This window comes from Eptesicus fuscus, chromosome 2 (assembly GCF_027574615.1).
Source record: "Eptesicus fuscus isolate TK198812 chromosome 2, DD_ASM_mEF_20220401, whole genome shotgun sequence".
Lineage (NCBI taxonomy): Eukaryota > Metazoa > Chordata > Mammalia > Chiroptera > Vespertilionidae > Eptesicus > Eptesicus fuscus.
The window spans coordinates 49,845,345-49,870,679 of record NC_072474.1 but is presented as its reverse complement, the minus strand read 5'-3'; the positions used below and the strand labels follow the sequence as shown (position 1 = coordinate 49,870,679).

Sequence of the window (25,335 nt, the reverse complement as noted above, 5' to 3'; positions counted from 1 at the left end):
TGTAGAACTATCCATTTAGGAGTCAGAGGAGGAGAGATCTCTCGCTGCCAAGTATTCCAATGTCCATGTTGTTATTGTGCCTCTTACAGAAATGTCTTAGTGGCTCATATTGTTTTCCCCCTTTTATTTTTCTCACCAAAGTTGATCAACAATGAAAATAACAGCAATTATTTATCATCAGCTTATTATGTGCAGGTCTTGTGTCACAATAGTGGGTATTAGATGGCATTTTGTGTTTGGCAGGCTTACATGAGGGAGGATGAAGAGGCTAGGTAGTGGGGCTCAAGTTCAAATTTTGGTGTGGGGATCAGGAAGTCTAAAGCAGCCCTATGAAATATATTCATTAGACTAGAGGCCCGGTGCACGAAATTTGTGCGCTTGGTGGGGGGTCTCTCAGCCCAGCCTGTGCCCTCTTATAGTCTGGGACTCCTCAAGGATCAGGCCTAAGCTGGCAGGTGGACATCTCTCTCGCAGTCTGCGAACCCTCGCTCCTTACCACCCGCCTGCTTGCTGCTCCTTACTGCTCAGCTCGCTGCTCCTTAACACTGCCATGGAGATGGGAGAGGTTCCTGCCACTGCCACTGTGCTCACCAGCCCTGAGCCTGGCTTCTGGCTGAGTGGTTCTTCCCCTGTGGGAGTGCACTGACCACCAGGGGGCAGCTCCTGCATTGAGCACCTGCCCCCTGGTGGTCAGTGTGCATCATAGTGTCCTGTCGTTCCGCTGGTCATTCTGCCATTCAGTCAATTTGCATATTAGGGTTTTATTATATAGGATATAAATTCAAGGGCAAATAACTGAAAACCTGATTCAGAGTGGACTGAATGCCTAGGGGTTCTTTCCTCCCTGGATAATCAGAATTTGAAGCAGGTGTTCTGCTGCATGAGGACCCCAAGGCCACTGTTCCTGAAATTGCTTTAACCTTTCCCATATTGTTATCATTGGTTCTAGGATGGCTGCCTCAGCTCCAGGTTATATAATGACTAGAGGCCCGGTGCTTGAAATTCGTGCACAGGGTGTGTGTCACCCAGCCCAGCCTGCACCCTCTCCAAACTGGGAACCCTCGAGGGATGTCCGACTGCCCGTTTAGGCCTCTCATAATCCAGGACTGCTGGCTCTCAACTTCTCGCCTGCCTGCCTTCCTGATTGCCCCTAACTGCTTCTGCCTGCCAGCCTCATCACCCCCTAACCACTCCCCTGCCAGCCTGATTGCCCCTAACTGCCGTCCACTGCCAGCCTAATCCCCCATAACTGCTCTCCCCTGCTGATCTGGTCCCCTCCTCAACTGCCCACCCCTGCTGGCCTGGGTCCCCCCAAACTGCCCTCCCCTGCAGGCCTGGTCCCGCCAACTGCCCTCCCCTGCCAGCCTCATTGCCCCTAACTGCTCTCCCCTGCTGGTCTGATACCCTCCACAACTGCCCTCCCCTACAGGCTTGGGTTCCCCCCAACTGCCCTTCCCTGCAAGCCTGGTCACCCCCAACTTCCCTCCTCTACCAGCCTGCTCATCCCTAACTGCCATCCCCTGCAGGCATGCCCCCCCCTCCCCCAACTGCCCTTCCCTGCAGGCCTGGTCCCTCCCAACTTCCCTCCTCTGCAGGCCATCTTGTGGCGGCCATCTTGTGGCAGTCATCTTGTGTCCACATGGAGGCAGCCATCTTTGACCACATGGGGGCAGCCATCTTGTGTGTTGGAGTGACAGTCCATTTGCATATTACTCTTTTATTAGATAGGACATTTAAGGCAGGCAAAAGGGGAGGGTAGTGCAGGTGGAAAACAGGGCAAGGAGACAAATGGAATAATGTTAAAAATGTAGTGCTAATTATATTGTTTTCTTCATCAAATAATAGGCAGCTTGATCCCAGAAGACTCTCAGAATTGTGTTACATCTCTGTTGGCAAGAAGATGTAACATATGGCTGCTCTTTCTTTCATCCTAAAGATGGAAACATATCTCCTCTGCTCTCAGAAATCATTATTTTTATGCTTAGTACTTTATCTCTGCCTGAAATGATTCCCTCATCTCCCATGTCTACTTACTGGACATCTTATAAATGCCTCCTGTCTCATAAAAATTCATGTTTCTAAGACATGGCCATTTCTTTTCTTTATAAAAACCTTTCTTTAATGCGTACTATATGTTAATGAGATTATTCTTTTTCACTTCTCCTCTGATCTCATCTTTGGTTTCTTATTCTCATAACAGACACCGATTTCTATGAGCCATACTTTATGGCATTTCTCACATCCACCTCTTATGATCCCTTTCTCCTCTGTCTCACTCATGTCACACTGCAGTTCTCTTCCAGTTGATTGCCTTGTTTAGCATCAGTCTATCCTACCTACTACTATTAAATTAATTTTCAAGATTGCCACAATTGCCAAACCTTCAATAGTTCTTTTCTTTAGGAAAGGAGCCAAAGCCTATCACTAAGATGACCACAGTCTGTCATCTTTCTGCCTGTTCAATCATTTCTCCCAGCTCTCAATCAACTGACTCACTCCTGGTTCCACTGAGAGTAGTGTAAACACCTCTGTCTGTGGCTCTGAGCTGATATTTTCTCCCTGATTAAAATGCTCTTTCCATTTCTCCTTCTGTCCTATACTCTCTGCCTGGGCAATATTATCTATTCCCAGGAACTCAACTAACACCTAGAAGCCAAGCAGATTAATTCCATATTACCTATCATCTCCATTATCTCAAAACCTTCTATTTTGGGCAAGCAGAATAGAGATGATTGAGCAAGCAGACTATAGGCTGAGCTTCCAAAAATAATGTCAGGACCCAGCTTTCCTTGATTAGGGAGCAGCCAGCTTTTGACTCCAACTCCAGACCCTATCTATCCTCACTATGATCCACACCACTGAGAATGGATCCTCAATATCAAGCATGTCAAACTCAAAGGCTAACATGGGCTAAATAAATAAGGTTTAAGTTTATGTGGGCCACAAAAAAAACAAAACCTTCAATTTTTATAGCAACATAGGTTTATTTTGTAGAGACATGCTGAATACAAAGGGCTGAAATAAATGAGTAATTGTTAACACAAAATAATAAAAAATTTTACAAAAAAGTAATATTTTTTCTTGAACATTAACTTACCAGACACTGAATAACTATACAAATTAATAAGTGTAATGCAAATAAACCTGTTTTTCTTTTCTCTGAAAGCAAATATTTCCTGTTGCGCATACCAAACAAGTCAGTCCAAGACTAATGACATGGCAGTTGGCTGCTAAAATATTCGCTGCTAGAATTAGTGGAGAGAAATGGTGTGCCTGTGCGTAGGGCATCTAAGGGAAATGAATGCTACACGATTATAGTAATCAGTCATTAGCAAACGTTGTAGTTATTAATAATTATATATAACAGGATATTGTAAAAATTAAGTTATGAAATTTTTATTAAAATATTTATTGCATACGATTATATTGGCTGGCCGCAAAAATATTTATTGTGGGCCACATATGGCCCTCAGGCTGTGAGTTTGACATGCTTGCTCTATATCCTGCCTCTTTGAGAAAGCGCAGTTCTTCAGCATGGTCTCTCATGAATGTATTTGATTAGTAGAACTTAAATCACACTCTGGATCTTGTAATGTTTTAGGGGAGAATTCCATGCTAGGAAAGGAGGACTTACACTATAGGGAATTATCAAAATGGGAATCAACCTGCAAGCTATATATTTAACTCAGAACATATTTCCTAGCTGCAGATTTGTATGGATGGCTACAGTTGTAAATCTTAGAAGTTCTTCAAACTTGTCAAGTCCAATGGTCTTAGCTCCTAAGTTGGTGAAGGGGCCTACCGTCCATACTCTGTTGTTAGGACAGAATGGGCCCACATTCCCTCAGTCCTAGTGCCAAGTCAACTATACTTCCTAAGATTATTTCATTCTGATGAATTCCTTCCCCTTGGACACTTCACTAAAATGGGCCCCATCCTCTCTTGTCTGTATCCTTCTCATTCTGTTTCTCTCCTCACCTCTAATAACCCCACCCACGGGTGCAAGAATGAACTTCTAATATGTGAATCTGATCATTTTACCAATCTGCTCAGAATTTTAAAAAATATATTTTTATTGATTTCAGAGAGGAAGGAAGAGAGAGAGAAACATCAATGATGAAAGAGAATAATTGAATGGCTGACTCCTCCTTGCCCCCTACTGGGAATCAAGCCCACAACCCAGGATTCAAACCATGACCTCCTGGTTCATAGGTCGACACTCAACCACTGAGCCACCTCAGCTGGGCAGAACATTTTAATAGAGCTCCCTTTATCCAGATGATTAAATCTAAAGCTCTTTAGAGGAACTCAAGAATCATGGTTACCTGACCCAAACATTTTCCATTGTGAAGTTTTCAAGTTAGCAATTCTAAATGCTTATAATTTCCTAAACACATTATGCTCTTTCATGATGAGCCCTCTGTCTGCAGAGCCATCCTCCAATTTTCCTCCTTCAAAACTATTCTTCATCCTTTAAATTTAGGTGTAAATATTTGCTCCTAGGTAACAATCATTGTAATCACAGAATGCAAAATTCAACTTAAACATTGACAATTTTGCCTTTAGGTATTAGTTTTGGATATAATTGTTATCCTTTCCCCTTCTTTCCTTAATCCTTTATTTTTCTTCAGAACTATTGCAGAGATGAAGAAAAAGAGGCCAGAGAGTTTCAAATATCACTCACACTGAAAAAACTAACCACCATATTCTTCAAAGTCCTGTCTTTCAATGCCTTTGAAGAGGGGAAGGAAGCAAATGAAAAATAACAGGTCATTAATAGCTTTAAATTTTTTCTGCTACTCATTATACTTTGAAGATTTTGCAAAGATAAAATAAATGCCTTAGCATTTCCTTTCATTAATGAAGGAATTCACTTTAGCTTCCTTTCACTTCCAATTTACTGAGGCTTGAAGTTCAAAAGAAGTACTTAGTTACCCAGTTATTTCCCAATCTCATTCTCCCATCCATTCTTGTAACCAGAACTAAGGTTCAGTACCTGCCGCCATGAAAGCCAAACTCATTAGACAGATGTTGGTGAAAAAGGAAAGGGGTTTATTCAAGTGCCAGACACCTGAGAAGATGAGCGACTCTTGTCACAAAGCCTATCTCTACATCTCAGAGCAGTCAGTTTTTATAAGGAGGGAAAGGGAAAGAAGAATAAAGAGGTCAAGGGGAGGCAGTTGAAAAGTTGCCTATATGCAGACCAGTACAGTCCATTAGGATAATATCTCAAAAACTGGTCAAGTGATGGTCTGGGTGCATCATCCAGGCCTTTGTCACCTAGCTTTATGGTTCAAGGTCAGCAAATTTCCCAGAACTGGGATGACTGATGGTCAGAGTCTGTATCTTCTGAAGTTAGTTCCTACGATTCTTTTTAAAAAATTGTATTGTTGAAACTATATCAGATGTCCCCATTGACACTCCCACCCATATCCCACTCCTTCTGCTACCCCAGGACTTCACTTCACTGTTGTCCATGGGTTATGCATGTATGCGTATAAGTTCTTTGGTTGATCTTTTCATGCCCCCCTCCTTCCTTCCCTCTGAGATTCTTATATAATCATGTTGTTTATAATCTAAATATAAGTCAGAGTCAGCATTTATAGAAACAATGTCAAATGAAGGGTATGGTGGGTTACAATTCCTCACTGTTACACTTTGAAATATGAAATTTGCTGTGGAATATTTATTACTTAAATTAAGAATGAACTAAAATTATTTTTGTTTCAAAACTATAGTAATGACTCACCCTTAAGGCAATTATATATCTGGAAAAACACTGTGAATGATTGGTTTCTGGGTGAGTGGTAGTGTATAAACAACATATTTATATAACTACTAGGAGCCCAGTGCGCGAAATCGCGCAGCGCTGTCCACGCACCTCAGCCCTGCCTTGATGCCCAAACCTGTCCACACAGAGCTCCAGCATGCCTGGCCCAGCCACCAAACTCTCTGGCCTTCTCTGACTGCTTCAAGCCCCGCTCTCAGTTCCTCGAGTCACCTCAGGCTGGCCCCACCTTCTCTGGGTGCCTCCCCACTTCCGCCCTGTCTCTGGAGCAACATGGCGACTCCACCCCATTATGGCACCAGAGGAGAGTGTGGAAGCCTCCTGCCTGCTGCACTGTGCTCCTTCCCCTGGCAGGTGGGCCGCAGAGCACTCAGAGTGTGAGCAGTGGGTGGCGAAGGACTGGTGAGGGGGGGGGGCGCTATGGGCTCTCACCCCTGCCTTCCCTGGCACAGGATGGTCCTGTCTCCTCTGGGCGCCTTCCTGCTTCTGCCCTGTCTCCAGAGCAATGCTCCAGCTAATATGCTAAGAGTCTTGTCATTACCTATTACAGCGTCACAACCATTAGCATATTAGCCCTTTATTAGTATAGATTATTTGGCAATCTCTCTGAACTTGCTTTCTCTCATAATAAATATATCTACTGACTTCTTTGTTGACACACCAGATACTTCAAAGAGCAAGCCTGGACTAGGAAACCAGATGCTTTCTCCCTCTGGTTATCCTCTCTCCTGAGTTAGCATTGTTCGGGAGCAATGAAGCAACTTCTGGGTTCTCTTGATGATTGTGATAGGACTGTGCAGATGGGCTTCCAGACACTGAGTCCTGAGTGAAAGGAGCTAACCAAGTCCACACATCTGACCATTAATCTCATCTGAATAGTGTTTGGCCTCCACTGTAGTGCTCCCATCTACTTTTATTCTTGTCCCACTAAAATTGGTTTCTCTTCTTTTGCAATGCCCCGTTTCATGAAAATTGCTAGGTATTTGACAGATAAATAGAATTTAATGTACTTCAATAAAATTGTTACTTTAGAATCTTTTGAGAAAAACGTATTGAGGTTATCTGTGCAACAATCATTTATCAGAATTAAGCAGTCAGTTATCTAAGAATGAATTATTAAATATAGGCTTCCTCTCATTTGAACTTCTGATTTTCTAATGATTGTCAAAATGACTTCCTAATCTTAGAGCATCTTGTGTGATTTATAAAGCAACAAAAGGTTAATTCAAAGTTGAATTTTTGTTTATTTACTATTTCTGGAGAACCTAAGACATTGTATTAGCGTGATTAGTTAAACCATCGACATGAAATTCTTTTTCTTCAAATTGAAAATTTTCTTCATTTTGATTAAACTTTTGCAGTTGGTTCAAGTGAGTGTAAGGTATGTGTATTTACAGTTACATTTTTTTCAAAAAAGACCAACAAACTAATATGGAATTTTTTAAAATATTTTTTTCTTGATTTTAGAGAGAGGAGCAAAGAGGGAGAGAGAGAGAAACATTGATGAAAGAGAAACTTGGATTAGTTGCCTACTGCATGCTCCTTACTGGTGATCGGTGCCGAAACCTGGGCATGTGCCCTGACCAGGAATCAAACCAGCAACCTCTTGGTGCACAGGCCAATGCTCAACTAACTGAGCCACACAGGCCAGGGCAAATTGGAAATTCTTGATTCTAGAGTCAGAATTTTCATTGCTAGAGGCCAGCAGGGCACTGGGTCCATGTGCCCCTTACAGGCTTATCAGGATACCAACAATCTGGAGTCCCATTTTTATTTTATTCTATTTTTTACATTTTAATTTCTTTATTGATTAACGTATTACATATGTGTTCTCATCCCCCCATTTGGAGTCCCATTTTTATATGTTGAGTTCAGCTGTCTCTTTCCCCACCAATGTCAATGCATACAGAGAGCCAGTGTACAAAAAGCACCCACCCTCAGCCTCTCCACACACCCCATGGAGGGGGACTGTGCCACTGACAAGCCCACCTACATCCTGCTCTCCACTTGCTCCCCACAACCTGGGCGGTAGGAACAATGAAGCTGGGTGTAGGCCTTTGTGCAACCAGCAGATTATCATCCTCACTATTGTGACATGGGCATTTAGAACCATCATCTTTTTCTCTGGCTCTCACCTCATCAGCACCAAAATAAAAACATTGGAACACCCAGCCGCATGGACCCAAAGGGACATTCTACAGCTTCCTGGACCCTCAATATCTCCTTCAGCCTCTTACAAAACAATTGTACTATCCCCTGCATTTTCATGGCATTTCATAGTTGAGAAATCTAATTAGCATCATCTCATCTAAGCTTTATGAAGCTGTAATGGGTTAGTAGAATAATTTTTAAAAATAAAGGGTGCAATGGGCTCAGAGAGGTTGAGTAAGTTACAGGAGGTCACAGAGAAGTGGGAGATCACTTGTCCTAGTCTAGAGTCCTCTCCACAATACCAAACAAATTATAGACACAGAATCAAATACACTTTTGGAGAAAGCTAAAACTCCTTACAGGAATAAGTTTTCCAATACACATTTAGAGATAAATCCAAAATGCAAATCTTTCCCTGAGTGTGGGGAAGCATTAACAATGTACCTTAGGACTTCACATATTTAAAAATATTAAACTAATTCCAGGGTTATTGGTTGATTTAAGACATAGTAGTTAATAGAAAAGTTCTAGATAGAAAATAATTTTTGCAAAAAAATACATCTGTATATATGCACACATTTAGAAAACATATTGCTTTTGATGTTTGTGCTATTTTGTAGTTAACCATTTTACATGTCCACACCAGCTACATCCCTACACTTTATTTTATTTTATTATTATTTTTTTAAATATATTTTTTCACTGATTTTTTTTTACAGAGAGGAAGGGAGAGGGATAGAGAGGTAGAAACATCGATGAGAGAGAAACACCGACCAGCCACCTCCTGCACACCTCCCACTGGGGATGTGCCTGCAACCAAGGTACGTGCCCCTGACCGGAATCGAACCTAGGACCTTTCAGTCTGCAGGCTGACGCTCTATCCACTGAGCCAAACCGGTTTCGGCTACATCCCTACACTTTAAATCACCATATTACTCTTTAGTTATGTATGACTCATTTTCAGTTAATGATAAATAATTAAAGTAATAATTAATATGTTTTAACCAATGAAGCACTTTCATGAGTAAAAATTCCAGGTTTTTAAAATATGTTTCTAGGAATAGCTCAGTTTTCACATTTAATATCTGAACCTCACATCCTTCTCAGGTAGCACGAAATTGCTTTTATTTTATAGAACAATCATATATTCAGTGCAAAGGGTATAAAATCAATAAATACACTCCCCTGTGTCATATAAAATGATTGTGACATATTTCCCTAAGAAATTTCCTGCATTTAGACATGCTGGTCTGTATTCACTTAAAAGTCTGAGTGTACCCTTTCCCCAGCAGTTTTTACCTTTGGGCTTTGGTACATTTCATAGAAAGGAAAATACAGGCAGTGGAAGTAGAGGCAGAAGTAGAAGACTTCAAGCACAAGAGACCAACAAGTGTATGCTGGGGGCAAGCAAAATGAGGACCTCTTCCACTGGGCTTCAGTGACTAAGGGTGGCAAAGGTACAAAAAGTGCAAGAAGTCAAAGAAATCCTTTTCCTCAATGGGAAAGACGACACCTTGCAACATGAGTGGAGTGATTAAGAAGAAATGTTTATTGGATTCAATTACTCAGCTGATGGCTCATTTAAATTTCACTTGGATTTTAAATATTTGCCTGAAAAATGACTTCACATCATTTGTATGGCCTCAAAATGTCAGGACGGTACGGATACTGAAACACAAAATAAAAGGTATTAATTATTTTAATATTTATGTAGTTCACATTCTTCCATGGAAGAGTCCAAGGGACATTTGTTGTGTCTCAGTGAACAGGTGTATTTCTTGCCTCTCCCTTCCTGTCCCTATGCATTCAAGTCAAAGACAGTTCACCTTGTCGGGTTCGGTCTTGTGTTTTCTCCAACCTTAAACTCAAACCTGAACTTGGCTGTCATTTAGGCTTTATTATGCATTAGAATTCTCAAAAAACATTTTCAGAGTCTACATGCCTGACATAATAATGAATTGAAAACAACAATGGGTAATGAGTTCTTGCTATTTGTCACATACTCCATAGATGTTCCTTGTGCATTTTATCACTTAAACATAACAATGCTATGAGGCAGGCTTTAAAGATTAGAGATTAAAAATTCTGAGGCTTAGAGATATTGTAACTTGCTCTAGGTCACACATCTAGTGCAAATTGCTGGGATTTAAACCTGAAGACAAAATTGCACAAATTACAAGATGATGGGTATCTTGCCTGAAGGAAGCAATGATGTAACAGGAAATGATGAAGATTTAATAGAGCTCTGATAAAGTGGTGCTTAAGGAGCCTTAGGAAGAAGATAAAGCTGATTTGTATTTAGAGAGACTCCATTCTCAGGAAGATCAGACAGATTATACTGCAACTCTTGTTCTTTCTCAAAATGATCTTCTGATGTATAAATACTTTTAGAGAAGGTCTTGTTGCCTTTAAAAATTATTTATATTATATATTATATTACATTAATATTTAATATAACATTTATATATTAAATCCCAATGTAGCTCCACCTACTCCTATATATAATTTGCATTTACATTAATGTCAACCTTTTAACTGGCCAGGCAGAGGCTACAGTGACTCCATGTTATGCTTATGACTGTGGGACTCTGTTTTTCTTAGCAAGGATGAGTGTTTTTTGTATATAAAGACTAGAGGCCTGGTGCATGAAATTGTGCACTGGTGGAGTCCAGCCGGCCTGCCCTTGATGGCCCCCATTGGCGGTGGGGCCGGCTGGGGCGAGGAGCCGCAGGCATTCTGGTAGTTCTGCTGTTCAGTCATTTGCATATTTCCCTTTTATTATACAGGATAAGTGGCTTTGATCATTTAGATTCACTGTAACCAACATATGTAATTTCATTTCAGCAGAACTGGAAAGCAAAACAACTGTTCCTAGCTTCTCACTATATGATCTTAAATGTTCTATATGCAAAGACTGAATTAGTAATGGAAAACCAAGGCACTCTAATGTCTTTCTTGTACTTTCACCTCTTTTCTGTTAAATAACCTCCCCCCCCCCACCACCACCACCACAAAAGGAAACTTAAAAACTACCTCTTTCCAGTGCGAAGCAGGTCAAATGCTTCATTAATTTTTTCAAAAGGTAAAACATGGGTTATTAATGGATCCAGTGAAAACTTCTTAGCCATAAACTCAGACACAAGTCTGGGGACAGAATCTTTACTCTTAAAGCCTGAAAAGAACATGATATCATTGTCAGATGCAGCCAGGGGTAAGAGAACTGGAGAGGAGACTTTCTGAATAGAATTAAAATGGAAGTTCTACTGCTACTCACTTCTACTCAGACTACTATTACTGAGGTCGATGAGAGACAGTGCTTCAATATCCTCTTGCAGTGGTTAGACTTTTTTTGTTTGTTTGTTACTTAAAAAAATCTGACTAGCTAAACTAGGGTCCTCGGTTATTAGCTCTCTCATAGAGACAGTCAAGGAGCAAAATGTGCAACTGTCTAGATTTGGGCAATGAGAGTAACATGAATTATTGCTATGGGTTTCCTGGATGCTACTAGGTATATTCCATGCCTTGTGTAGTCACATGTATAAAGAGAAGTGGTGCTGAAATACCCTAATTTATGGGGATACCAGAAATGTCTATCTTGGGAATGTGTGTATTAGTTCTACTGCTAGTTGCTTTGGAGCCTGTAGATTTATTTGGGGCCTATTAATTTATTTCAAACATTTTGCTTTTTAAAACCTGGCTTTGGCACTTGATGAAGGGGAGAGATCCTGAGGTTAATAAGAATTCATCCCTCTTGGAAGGCAGGGGAGAATGGCGGTGGGCAGGGGTAAGAGATCAACCAAAGGACTTTCATGCATGCATATAAGCATAGCCAATGGACACAGATGGCAGTTGAGTGAGGGCATGTGCTGGGTGGCAGGAGCAGGCAGGAGAAATCAAGGAGAAAAACAGGAGACATGTAATACTTTCAACAATAAAGAATTTAAAAAAAATAATTCAGCCCTCAAGCCTAAATACATACCACCAAAAATTGCTCCTTTCCAGGTACGCCCAGTCAATAAGAGCATGGGGTTCACAGAGAGATTTTGGGAATCAGGAGGTACTCCTACAATGACGCTTATGCCGTATGCCTCTTGACAGCTTGCCAAGGCAGCCACCTGGAATAAAATTAATATTTGGCATCATTGAAGTGGACTTTCTGATAGTCCTCACTCATGATACATGGTATCATGTAATTTTGATTTAGCTAGATTGCAAACATGTGGAGGGAAGAGATTCAATGTATTTGGCTTCTTCAATCCCATCACGCTCAGCCCAGCACAGTGCTGTGGCTTTAGGAAATGTCCAGAAAACACTTTTTGAATAAGACAATGGATGAATGAATTTGTGTACACTTAATTCTTCCTTAAAAAGTAATGAAGAGGCAAATGTTATTACAAACATATCTATTTAAAGTCTGATTCCTCAAATAAAAGTAATGCTTTGTCATCACCCAATTGTCAGGCTATTTATGAGTTGGTTAACTGATTTTTCATTTGCTTATTAAATAGTATTTTGAACTCAGTACTTTAACTCTGGTGTTTTGATGGTGAACAAGATATAAGGTCCATTATGCATCACAATTTGTCTCTTGTCCACTTGATGGTCACCCTTTTTAATGGATCCCTACAGTACTGTCCATTTCTAATATGGACAATTTTTCTGTATTTTTTTCAGCTTTGTTGAGGTATAATTGCCAAATAAAAATTGTATAAATGTAGGTTATACAATGTTATTTTTAGAGGCTACAATATGATGATTTAATATACATATGACACGTGAAATCATTATCATACTCTAATTGACACATCCATTACCTCACATGGTTACCTTTTTCTTTTCTATAGTAAGAACACTTAAGATCTATTCCCTTTGCAAACTTGAAGAGTAGAATACAGTATTACTGACTATAATCACTATGCTGTACATTGCATCCTGACTTTACCCATCTTATAACTGAAAGTTTGTACCCTTTTACCATCATCTACTCATTTCCTACCCAACCCCAGCCCTGGCAACCACCATTGTACTCCGAGGTTCTAAGACTTCAACTTTATTCCACATATAAAGGAGATCATAAAGTATTTGTCTGTCTCTGTGTGGCTTATTTTACTTAGCGTAATGTCCCCAGCTTTACTTATTTTGTTGAAAATGGCAGGATTTTCCTCTTTTTATGGCTGAATAATAAGCCACCATATACATATCACCATTTCTTTATTCATTCATCAGTTGACAGGCACTGAGGTTGTTTTCACATTTTGACTATTGTGAATCCGCTGCAGTAAACATCGGGGTGCAGATACCTATTCGAGGTAGTGATTTCGATTTCTTGGGGTGTATACCTAGAAGTGGGGTTACTAGATCATATGGTAGTTTTATTTTTAGTTTTCTAAGGACCCTCTATTCTGCTTTTCAGAATGCTGAACCACTTCACATTCCCACTAACAGTGCACAAGGGTTGCCTTGCCTCCACACCCCTGCCAACACCATTTCTTGACCCTTTGATAGCAGCCATCCTACCAGGCGTGGTGCGGTATTGTCTCTGTAGTTGTGATTGGCACTGCCCTGATGATTCATGATGGTGAGCACTTTTTAACATACCCGCTGGACTGAAATGAACATGTTTTAAATGGGCTTTTACCTCCCAAAAATGTATATTGGTTTTACTTTAAACTATTCCTATAATTCTGGAACTGCAAATGAAAGCCTTCCTCTTCCAGTCAGGGTTTTAAACATGTGTAGTAGGACACTTTGTCAGGATCCCCCAGCAATGTATACTGATTAGTCCTTTGATTTTGGAGGATGACATCTGGAAAACCAGGTGACCTTGGGACATGGGGTTACCAGACATTTGGTGCCTTCAGATAAAGTAACAATCAATCCACGTGAGGACTTTGAATGCATTTAGCTGGAGAGGTCTTCCTCCTGGTAATAGGTCATGTGTGTAAGTATTTGAAAGTAACAATCTGCATGCTGTGGAGATGGTGGAAGCACTGCATCACTGAGAACATTGTTTCCCATCAGTAGCACCAGATAACATTTATTAGGAGCTTTCCACTGGACAGGGGGCACTGGGCTAGTATTTTACGTGCATTGTCTCATGTAACCCATCGCTATGAGATACGTATTTCTTAAACTTTTTGGTGAAAAATCTGTTGACTTTTAAAAGTAGTCAGTCTAATCCATAGATTTGGTGCTTAACATGTGTGTGCCAGGCATGGTGCTGTATGCTGTGGTAAAATGGGGCATGTTTTCTGTTAATAAAATGATACTTGCTTTAATTTACTCATTATTTCCTTTGAGCAAACTGAGGTTTATGAAAAAAATCAGAAGTCATTAAACATAAAAATTATTAAACCATTTTGTTTTAAAATGTGAGGAGAAATAGAAAAATAAAACTTGCCAATTTGAGAACAGGATTTGTATGGTTTATATTTACTTGAGATTGAATATTTTAACTAAATATTAACAAAGTAAATTTTATGTTGTCTAATAGTCTAAAAGGGAAATACTCCTTGAGATAGGTGTTGTTTTTTTTTAGTTGATGGAATGAAACATTTTTTTATAATAATAAATTAAATAATCCGGGTACTAAGTAGGAGAAGAAAATCACTATTCATAGGTTGAAAAATATTCTGTATGTATAATATTTATATTCTGTTGCCTAAAAACACACTCCAGAATGCAGTATTTCAAGGCATCCCATGGTATGTACATACCATGGTGTCAAGCCGACCAATGACTTCAAAGGAAAAATCCACACCTCCACCGCTCATTTCCCTCAGCACCTCATGGATGGGTTTCTTGAAGTCCTGTGGGCTGATGCACTCAGTGGCACCCACTTGCTTTGCCTTCGCATATTTGTCTTTGTTGATGTCCACCGCAATGATCCTGGCCGCGCCAGCCGCTTTACAGCCCATGACAACAGCCAGGCCGACTCCTCCAAGGCCAAACACCGCACAGGTGGAGCCTGGGGTCACCTGTGTTTCAGAAAATGGATTAAGTAATGATTGTTGGAAAAATGGATTAAGTAATGATTGTTGGAAAAATGGATTAAGTAATGATTGTTGGAAAAATGGATTAAGTAATGATTGTTGGAAAAATGGATTAAGTAATGATTGTTGGAAAAATGGATTAAGTAATGATTGTTGGAAAAATGGATTAAGTAATGATTGTTGGAAAAATGGATTAAGTAATGATTGTTGGAAAATGGATTAAGTAAAGATTGTTGCAAAGTGCCTAAGCCAGTGATGAGCAACCTTTTGAGCTTGGTGTGTCAAACTTCGCCAAAAAATTGAGCATAACTCGGGTAGTGTGTCACTTTGAGGAAAAAATATTATTTCGCAAATGTTTCATCCTCAGGAGTAGCAAATGTTTCATCCTTGGCATGTGGCCGCCTCAGTGGACACGTGTCATCAGAAATGGTTACGCATGTCAGTGCTGACACACGTGTCATAGGTTCGCCATCACTGGCCTAAGCTGTATAAAGTGTCCTGTCTTATCCACTATCAGGACTATTCACACTCTTATGTCCAACCTGCTGTCAAAACCTGTTTTGGCTTCAGTTGCTTTGTATTTAAATTGAGGGGTTTGAACTAGATCAGTGCTTCTCAAACTTTGCCAGACATTAGAGCCCCCCTGGGGAGCTTTAAAACCTCTCAATGGCCAGGTCACAGCCCATAACAATGACATCAGAATCTCTGCAGGTAGGCCTGGATCCCAGGTGATTCCAATGGAAAGAAAGCCCAGGCTGGGAGCCAGGGGGTTGGATGATCTCTGAGCTCTAAATGCCAATGACTCCCATCTTGAAGAGAGTCTAGTGGCTGAAGTCCATTGACAGGCTTCTGTCAATTGTACATACACAGAAGCAATTTTGGGAAATAAAATAAGTGGGAAAGGTTATTCCAGGAGACCACAAGTAATCTAATCAAACTCTCAATGATTGACTCCTTGTTTCATTAGCTTTAGTAGTCATGGCCAGTACAATTAAAATAGAAATTAGGTGTAAGGCAGAGAAGAGTTATTCTCAGCTTCAAGTCAAACCTAACAACCGGGAAAATGTAACTGGAAACGTTAATACAGCTAGAGATGAATGAGATCTTAGTGGGTCTTTATCTTTGCTTTTTAAAATACACTAATGAACTATAATGTAATAAAAGTTGGCCTACATTCTAATAATGGATGAAATTCATTTTCATGAATGTGCTTGTCTTCTGCTCTGTGTGCAGGCTCAGTTACCACCTGCTCACGAGGCAATTGTACAAGGGACTTAGTGCTAGAGTCACTGAAATTTGAAAAACATGTGCTCTCTGTTGTTCAAATTGGCTAGGGACTATTTAATACACCCAGTCAGCTATAGGAGTCAGCTTTCAGTGTGGGTAAAATATTCCTTCTGTCCCAAGTAATCAAGCATTCTCTAGGGTACAGCATCAGTTTTTACTTTACTTAAAAAAATGTGAGGCTTGTGACTGTGATTTTAAAATGCAGGTAACTCTATATTATTAGTGCCCTGGTGAACGAATTTGTGCATATTGAAAGGAAATTAATTGGAAGAAATATTTTAATATTGCTATTTGCCCTTTCTCTATAATAGAAGTGTCAATCAAATTCACCATCGACAATGACAGATGGAAACACATGGGGTGCGATGAGTGCCAGTGAGAGCTTTATATAAATTGCACATGGGTCAGTCAACTTAGCGTTTTATAGATATAAAATAAACTTGCTTAATTAGACCTGCTTTCTGATTTAACTATTCTTTTCGCAGCCCAGTGAAGCACCCCAACTTCTCCTTCAGGTAATTGTCAGCAACACAGCAGTAAATATCAACACAAAGCAGATTATTATTATTGTAGATCAGGCAGGAAGAACAAAGGGTAATATATTTAACTGCAGCAGTGTTTGACTATATTCTGCGCAGTGAGAAAACCTGAAATCATTTTCAAGGTCCACCATTCTTACTTCTTTTCAGTTGGGTCAAGTTTCTAAACTTTCTAAATCTGTTTTTCAGTTAATAAAAAGAAAACAGGATTCTACTGAGTCTCCTGTCTACCTACTCCAGGACTTCTGTGAGGATCAAATGAGATGAGGCACAGGAAAATGCTTCACAGACATTTGGTGACAGTGTAAGATGTTTGCACCTGGCTATAAAGCAAGTCGTGTTCCTGGGCTGAAGAAACTCCAAGGAGGCTAGTAGCTAGGGAGAGGAAGACAGGCATTGCTACGTGACGTCATTACCCAAATGGACACTTAGCATATTAGCCTTTTATATATACAGATGATTTAATATTCAGCAGGAGTTTTATAAAAGATATGGTATGTGAGTCACAGCCATAATTTTTGGGCAAATAGCATTATGGATCTGGGCCTACTAGATTTCTAACCTTTTGTGAAGAGGGGACTTAAAAGAATTTCTCCTTCAAAGCTACCACCTTTGTGGGATGTGTGTGTGTGTGTGTGTGTGTGTCCATGGCAGTGGAGGAGATGAAGCAGTGAGATCCCCTAATGAGTGGGAAAAAATACATAATATATCACCTCAGCTTCCTTGCTTTCCTCGTAGGGTTCCACAGGGCAGGTAAATTGGTGTTGCTTGGTCTGGAGATATATAAGGTAATGCTTTGGAATCTACTGCTGATAGTGTGAATAGTCTTGATAGTGGATAAGACAAGACACTTTATACAGTTTAGGCACTTTCCAACAATCATTACTAATTCTGGGAGTAGCGGGTCATGGACTAGATGCTCCTCAAAGTCAACTCTTTCATTTCATTTCCTTTTGCTGCCTCAGGACCTAGCAGAACTTCCTGTGCCTGGTGCATGTTTGTGCTGACTCACTGTAGAATGAATGACTAAATGAGGCCCTAGCTCTGAAATTTAGTAATCCCATAAAGAACAAATATAGAAAAATAATGATTGAAAATGGCATCTTTACCATTTTTTCATTAGTTATCAACAACTTTTTCATTTGTTATAAACAGATTAAATTTCTAGGATATGCTCTTAATTTATTCTGAGTTCACTTTTCTTTTTGCTTTTTTTCTTATCTGAGGGAGGGTATTTTTCTACTCATAATTGACACTCTGGAGTGTCTGTGGAGTATATCAATGTTATGTGGTAGTGGGGAGGGGGGAAAGCTGACAGTAAATCTATGAACTAGAGGCCCAGTGCACAAAATTTGTGCACTCAGAGGTGTGTGTGTGTGGGGTCCCTCAGCTCAGACTGCACCCTCTCGCAGTCCAGGAGCCATCAGTTGGACATCTTGAGCACTGCCGTGGAGGCAGGAGAGGCTCCCACAACCGCTGCTGCCCTAGCCAGCCATGAGCCCAGCTTCTGGCTGAGCGGCGCTCCTCTTGTGGGAGCGCACTGACCACCAGGAGACAGCTCCTGCATTGAACATCTGGCCCCTGGTGGTCAGTGCATGTCATAGTGACTGGTTGTTCTGCTGTTCAGTCGATTTGCATATCAGCCTTTTATTATAAAGGATGGCCTCAGATTATTATTAGAAATAATTTTCCTTTTTGTTTCTGATAGCCCGAGTGCGACTGGTTTATCATCTGTTGTCATTCCTACCTTGGCAACTTGAACTGCAGATCCATAACCAGTTGAGAATGCACAGCCAATGAGACAGATTTTCTCTAGTGGTGAGGCTGGATCAATTTTGGCCACTGAGATCTCGTCCAACACTGTGTACTGGGTGAAGGTGCTGGTGCTAAGGAAGTGGTTGATGGGCTTCCCTTTGCAGGTGAACCTAGTGGTACCATCCTGCATGGTCCCGCGAGGAATGCTCAGACTGGCCAGTGCAACACACAGACACACAAGGGCATGAGACACGTGCATAACGGTGTACAAATTAATTGGCTGTGTAAGGAGAGTAAGGGAAACTTACTCATTTTTTGCACACAAATTGCCTTCCGGATGTTTACAAACATTACATTTTCCACACTGGGGATTAATGAGAGGGATGATTTTATCACCTGGAGGGGGATAAAGCAAATTCTTATTAAATGTCTACCCAGGAATTAACAGAGCAAGCACTTAAAGCTACGGGTATGTATTAGAGGCAGCCGTCTTTGAATAGTCTCTCAGAAACAGGATCCAGGCACCATGATGCTGTTGGTCATTGCCTGGCAGCGTTGTTACTGGTTTGGGTTTGTATGTGCCTGAAGATTGCCAAAGAGGACATGTGACTGTGGGAACAAACATGGATTTTAAAGTATTTCCACTGCATTAATGGTTATCTTTTATTCCGTGCCCTTCCTCTAGATAGTTTTATACACATTTTTTTTAATCCTTAAGAATTAAGTCTTAAATATTCGTAGTGTTCTAGTAAGTATATTTATAAATTTTAGTTATGAGAGGCTGCCATAGTTTCACTAGATGTTGAGGACATTCAGTATTTTCTAATAGTTTCGGTTACAGTAAAAATGAGAATTTTGGCAAACATTCTTGCCTTTTCAAAGTGACTGCTTATTTTTACTATAAAATGAGTTTCTATTTTTTTAATTTCCATTCTTGGCTTTGCAAAGTGACTCCTTATTTTTACTATAAAATGAGTTTCTATTTTTTTAATTTTAGGATTTTTTCCCCCAAAGAAAATGTAAGAAAAATGTGACAAAAAAGAATAAAAGAAATTCCTTTGAAAATCTCAACCCTCAACAATGGGTTAGGCACTTTCTTTTAGGATGAGAACAGATTTTTAAATGTTTTTAGCTGGTAACTTAATTTGTGAATTATTTATTTTGCCTGCTATGGTGAAGGGAGCCAGGGTGAAAAGTAAATGTTTCATTTATTGTTAACTTATTTCTAAGTAAAGGAAATACTAAGAGCTGAAACTCAAACCAGACTATATATTTTAATATTTTCTGTCAACAAGTTAAATAAATATTTGGCAATGGGACAGGCCAAGTCTACTGGCTAAAGTTATTTTTCTTTTTGGAATTAAACATTATTTTATTTTCAATTAGCTCCTCTACATATCCACAAAACCCATAAAAATGGTTAGATCATTTAATACATAAACTTTATATGGAGATAATAGCATGAACATTTTAGATTTATTCACTCTTTACCTCTAAAATATTTATCTATATTAATGTACAATAAAATTAAGACAAAATAAATGTTAAGGATAATCTAGTATCCTGTAACCAGTCACATTTAGCCATGGTTAAATGTAGTAAAACATATTATTTATTGCAGGGCCTTCTGCCTGGTCTCCCCTTTCCTTCTAACTAGTCTGTTTCATTCATTCTGTGCTCAAGAAGGGCGGACATACTGGAAGGGAAAACCAGTGAATGGGTTCCACTTCCCAACTAGAGGAGATCATGTTGATTCAGTCAGCGCCTCAGGGTCCCCATCCTGGGAAGTCAGCACTGAACAGTTCCCATACACTGACTTACAGGCTCAGGACACAGACTCAGATGTTTTTCCTGTGTCCCATTTGTAGTTCTTTTTGGACCTGAGAGAAGACACTGTTCAGCAAAACTGAAATGGAAGTTATTTGATTATGAACTCAGGCAGTAGTTCCCTTTTGATCCTCATGTATCCCAAGGATCTAACCTGGTGCCTGACATATAACAAATTCTTGCTGAAGGAGAGAACACATGAGTACATGAATGCATACATGTTTGAGGCAGGAAGGGGGCAGAAAAGGAGGCCTCTGTTCAAACCCTGGCTCTGCTGCTGCCCTAGGCACGGTCTTGAATCTCTCATTGCTTCAATTTTGTCCTCCAGGCTGGGTGATCTTGGGGTCCTGAACAGTACCCTCTCCAAGTAGGAGTTCTATACCTGGCTTTACTGTAGTCACCCCTTCTCCAATGCTCTCCACAATGCCGGCTGCCTCATGGCCTATGATCACAGGAAGAGGTGTGACAAAGTTTCCACTAACCACGTGGTCATCTGACCGACAGACTCCTGTGGCTGCCACCTACAGGGTAAAGGGAAGATAATTAGGTTCAGAAAAATTGTGGCCTTCAGATGGACTTGACATACCCAGCTTTCTAAAGTTGGACTTCTGAAGAGTTTTCAAGGATTTTGCTAATAATCTCTACTTTTCCCAAATACACAAGATCCCCTTTCTCTTCAATATTACTCAGTTTATACACACATACAAGTCCTCTGGGGCCAGGCAGGGAGAAGTCAAGGGGGGAAAAAGGAGACTTATGTAAGACTTTAAACAATAAAGAATTTAAATTAAAAAATAAAAGTTTACTAGAGAAAAAAAAAAAGATTACTCAGTTTAAAACCCTCTACTTCTGGAAGGGAGGAAAGATGGCTGCAGAATAGACGGACGTGTCCTGAGTCCTGTCCCGGAGTGGGTAGAGTGAGCAGCTGAAGGGAGTGGAATTCAGCCCGAATTTGGCGAGGAGACGCAGCTGGTGAGATAGTTTGCACCCGGGAAGGGCAGAGGTCCCCTGGATAAAGGTAAAATCTAGGATCTAGGCAGGAGTATCTGTCGAGCCTCTGTGGCCAGAGGGTCAGGAGGAATCTACTGGGTGCCAGGCCGCATTCCTGAGGACAGGCAAAGCATCTGTCTGGAAAAAAAAAAAAAAAAGGGACCACGGGACTTTGGGAGGTAGAGGATTTTGGACCTTGGAGTCTGGATTTTGGATCTGAGCTCAGAGGCAGCTCTGAAAGACTGGCCATACCGCGCAGTACCGGCAAGAGAGGAGCTTGCGGGGACTCGGTCCCTCCTCACGCTGGGGCCTGTGCCTTTCCCCACTGAACCTGATTCGTGGGACCTTTCGGATACAGACACTTACCCGTGGCTGAGGTGCGGGAGAAGGTGTGGGCTTGTGGAACCTGGGGAGAATAGGCAGTAGTCCAGGGGAGGTGGTGGCAGGTCTAGTGCTGAGTCATCCAAGCCCTGGTCCCCATTTTCTCCTGAATGATAGCCCCTCCCTCCAGTCTCCAGGCAACCAAGATAGCCACACCCAGATCACACCCTGAGTAATACAAGGAATCTGAATACTCCCTGAGGACATAGGACGGGCCTAAAGAGTAATCTTTACCCCAGCAACCAGAAACTGACAAACAGTACAGTACAGAGGAATGGAATCATAAGCCAGCCAAAGGAAGACACTCCACTTTTTTTCACTTTTATTATCCCTTTTTTCTTTCTTTTTCTCTTTCTTTCTTTTTCTTTCTTTCTTTCTTCTTTTCTTCTTTGTTTTCCTGTTTTGGTTTGTTGCTTTTTTTATTTCTGTTTGCATAATTTTTCATCACTATTCTTTATTTGCTATTTTTAATTTCTTATACCATTTTTGAAATCAATTTTTTTGTAAATTTGTTATTTTTTCTTCTCATTCTCTTTCGTCTCATCCACTTATTCCCTGTCTACTTCAATACTAAATTGAGGTTCTCCCCATACTCATCCAATTCTTAATCTTATTTTCACTATATAAGCTCAGCCTCAACAGATTCTGCTCCAATCCTCTTATTCCTTTGTCTTTTATCCCATATCTTTTTCTCTCTCTTCCATATCATTTGTGCTCTCTTTTCTCTGCCCTATCTCTCTTTCTCAGGTGGTCACTTATATTGGGGTTATTGGTGTCGTAAGTACATTTGTGAGTAGTTCCCTCTGTGTTGTGTCTTGTTGAGGTGAATTTTATCAAGATAGGCCAAAAGGCTTGAGAGCAAGCCACATAACCAGACACCTGGAGAGGAAACTCCATCCACAAAAGGGTCAACAACACCTGAGACCCAACTACAGAGGCAGGAAGAATGCGGCAGTGAGGGAAAGAGCATGAGTGAGTGAGGGAGTAAAAGAGGAGCGTGTGGTCAGGTGGGGTATCTGTGTGTAAATGAGTAAGTGAGGCACAGTTAGATCCCACAGGACCTTCAGGGGCAGGCTAATCAGGCTCACCTAACTAGGCAGCTTCTGCTACCATTGCAAACAGTACCGGAAAGCCAGCTTGTCCTTAAGGGCCTAGCCTTTTTGAAGGGGAGAGCTGCTGTAACCGGGTTCCCAGCCTCAACTCCACCCAGAGTGCCCTCAGATAACACCTGGGACTCTACAGCCACCCCTGCCAGGAACACACTACCAAGGCTGTAATCCCATGGTCAACGAGGCTCCAGCTGCCCAGGGCGCAGGCTCCTGTGAGTTTGGAAGCAGGTTCCCCTCTGACCAGCCCAATGCTTTAGCCCAGGGCACTGCAACCACATGCACAGCAGACACGTGAGCAGTCTGCTCCTGTCCAAGGAACAGAAGACCCGCGAGCAACCCGCCACAGGCCTAAGAGAAGCAGCTTCATGTGGCCTGCCTCTGTCCAAGAAGCAGCAGCTGTGTGAGCAGTCAGTTCTGCAGCTACCTCATAATCAGCCCACCCCCTTCCAAGGAACAGCACCTATATGAGCAGCCTCCCCCACCAGCCAGAGGAGGCACCACTGCTGTGAACAGCACCCACCAGAGGAACCACTGCCAACTGAGAAGCAGCTGCTACCATAACCGTCCAAGGAGCAACTACAGCCAGAGAAGCTACTGCCACCTAAGGAGTAGCCCCTGCACAGCTCAACATCTAGATCAGTCGGTGAAGCCAAAAATGGGTAGACAAAGATACCCCCAAAGGAAAGAAAAGGAGGAAATGCCAGAAAAGCAGCTAAGTGAAACAGAGGCATGCAATATGTCAGAAAGAGAATTCAGACTAAGGATCATAGGGTTCATAAATTGGATGGAAGAAAAAATTAACACCTTATGCAAGAGTCAAGAAGAAATGAATGTAAAAATCAACAACTTATGTAAGAATCAAGAAGAAATGAAGAGTGAGATAGCTGCAATAAAAAACACCATGGAAAGTTTCAACAGTAGACTAGGAGAAGCGGAGGACCAAATTAGTGAACTAGAAGACAGGGAAGCAAAACACAGCCAAACTGAGTTGCAATTGGAGAAAAAAATTAAAAGACAGGAGGAGAGCCTAAGGGAGCTATGGAACAACATGAAACGAAGCAACAAATGAATAATAGGGGTGCCAGAACAACAGGAAGAAGAACAAGGGTTAGAAGAACTATTTGAAGAAATAATGTCAGAAAACTTCCCTGATGTGGCAAAGAAAAAAGTCACACAAGCTTAGAGAGTCCCAAAGAGGATGAACCCAAAAAGACCCACAACAAGACACATCATAATTACGATGGCAAATATTCAGGACAAAGAGGGAACCTCAAAGGCTGTAAGAGAGAGACAGAAAATTACATACAAGGGAACTCCCATTAGATTATCAAATGCTTTCTCAACAGAAACACATCAGGCCAGAAAAGAATGGAAGGAAATCTACAAAGTAATGCAAACCAAGGGACTGAATCCAAGAATACTCTATCCAGCAAGGTTATCATTCAAAATTGAAGGGAAAATAAGGAGCTTCACAGACAAAAAATGCTAAGGGAGTTTATCACTACCAAGCCAGCAATACAAGAAATGCTAAAGGGACTGGTGTAAAAAGTAGAAATAAAAAGGTAAGAAGGAACACAGCCTCAAAAAATAAAAATGGCTACAAACAAGTGCCTTTCAATAATAACTTTAAACGTAAATGGACTAAATATTCCAATCAAAAGACATTGAGTGGCTGAATGGGTAAAAAGCATGACCCATATATATGCTGTCTATAAGAGACCCACCTCAGAAAAAAGGACTCATACAGATTGAAAGTGAAGTGATGGAAAAACAACTTTAAGGCAAATGGAAATGAAAAAAGCTGGGTAGCAGTACTTATTTCTGACAAAATAGACCTCAAGGTACAGGCCATAACAAGAGATAAGGAAGGCCACTTCATAATAATAAAGGGATCGATACAACAAGAGGATATAACCCTGATAAACATATATGCACCCAATGCAGGAGCACCCAAATACATAAAAAAACCTCCTGGAAGATATCAAGGGAGAGATTGATAACAATACAATCATAGTAGGAGACTTTAATATACCACTGACATCACTGGATAAATCATCTAGACAAAACATCAGCAAAGAAACAACAATTCTAAATGACTAACTAGAACAGATGGACTTAATTGACATATTCAGAGCAATTCACCCCAAAGCCACGGAATATACATTCTTCTCAAGTGCACATGGGACATTTTCAAAAATAGACCACATATTGGGTCACAAAGTCTCCCCAATTCAAAAACATTGAAATCATATCAAGCATTTTCTCAGACCACAATGACATAATATTAGAAATAAACTACAATAAAAACATTCCAAAAAATTCAAACACTTGGAAGCTGAATAGAATGCTATTAAACAATCATTGGGTTAACAATGAGATCAAAGAAGAAACTACTCAGGAAGATATTAAAAATCTCAATATGGGAAACCAAGATGGCGGCATAGGTGAAACACCTAACCTGCAGCCGGGCACAACAATTTCAAAGGCACAACTAGAGGTCAGAACGGACATCGTCC

General features: G+C 40.7%; 1 protein-coding gene across 2 annotated transcripts in view; it reads right to left on the bottom strand.

The window, feature by feature from the left end:
- Positions 1–9,465: 9,465 nt before the first annotated feature.
- Positions 9,466–25,335, bottom strand: part of LOC129151638 (alcohol dehydrogenase E chain-like) — a 38,978-nt gene continuing 23,108 nt past the window's right edge. For both annotated transcript variants that reach the window (XM_054727192.1, XM_054727195.1), the window contains 7 exons: positions 20,722–20,860; positions 18,821–18,908; positions 18,505–18,724; positions 14,656–14,916; positions 11,919–12,054; positions 10,973–11,111; positions 9,466–9,607 (listed from right to left, as the gene is read on the bottom strand). In XM_054727192.1, coding sequence (XP_054583167.1) covers positions 9,583–9,607; positions 10,973–11,111; positions 11,919–12,054; positions 14,656–14,916; positions 18,505–18,724; positions 18,821–18,908; positions 20,722–20,860 — 1,008 coding nt within the window. In that variant the 3' untranslated portion in view covers positions 9,466–9,582. The remainder of the gene's footprint in view (positions 9,608–10,972; positions 11,112–11,918; positions 12,055–14,655; positions 14,917–18,504; positions 18,725–18,820; positions 18,909–20,721; positions 20,861–25,335) is intronic.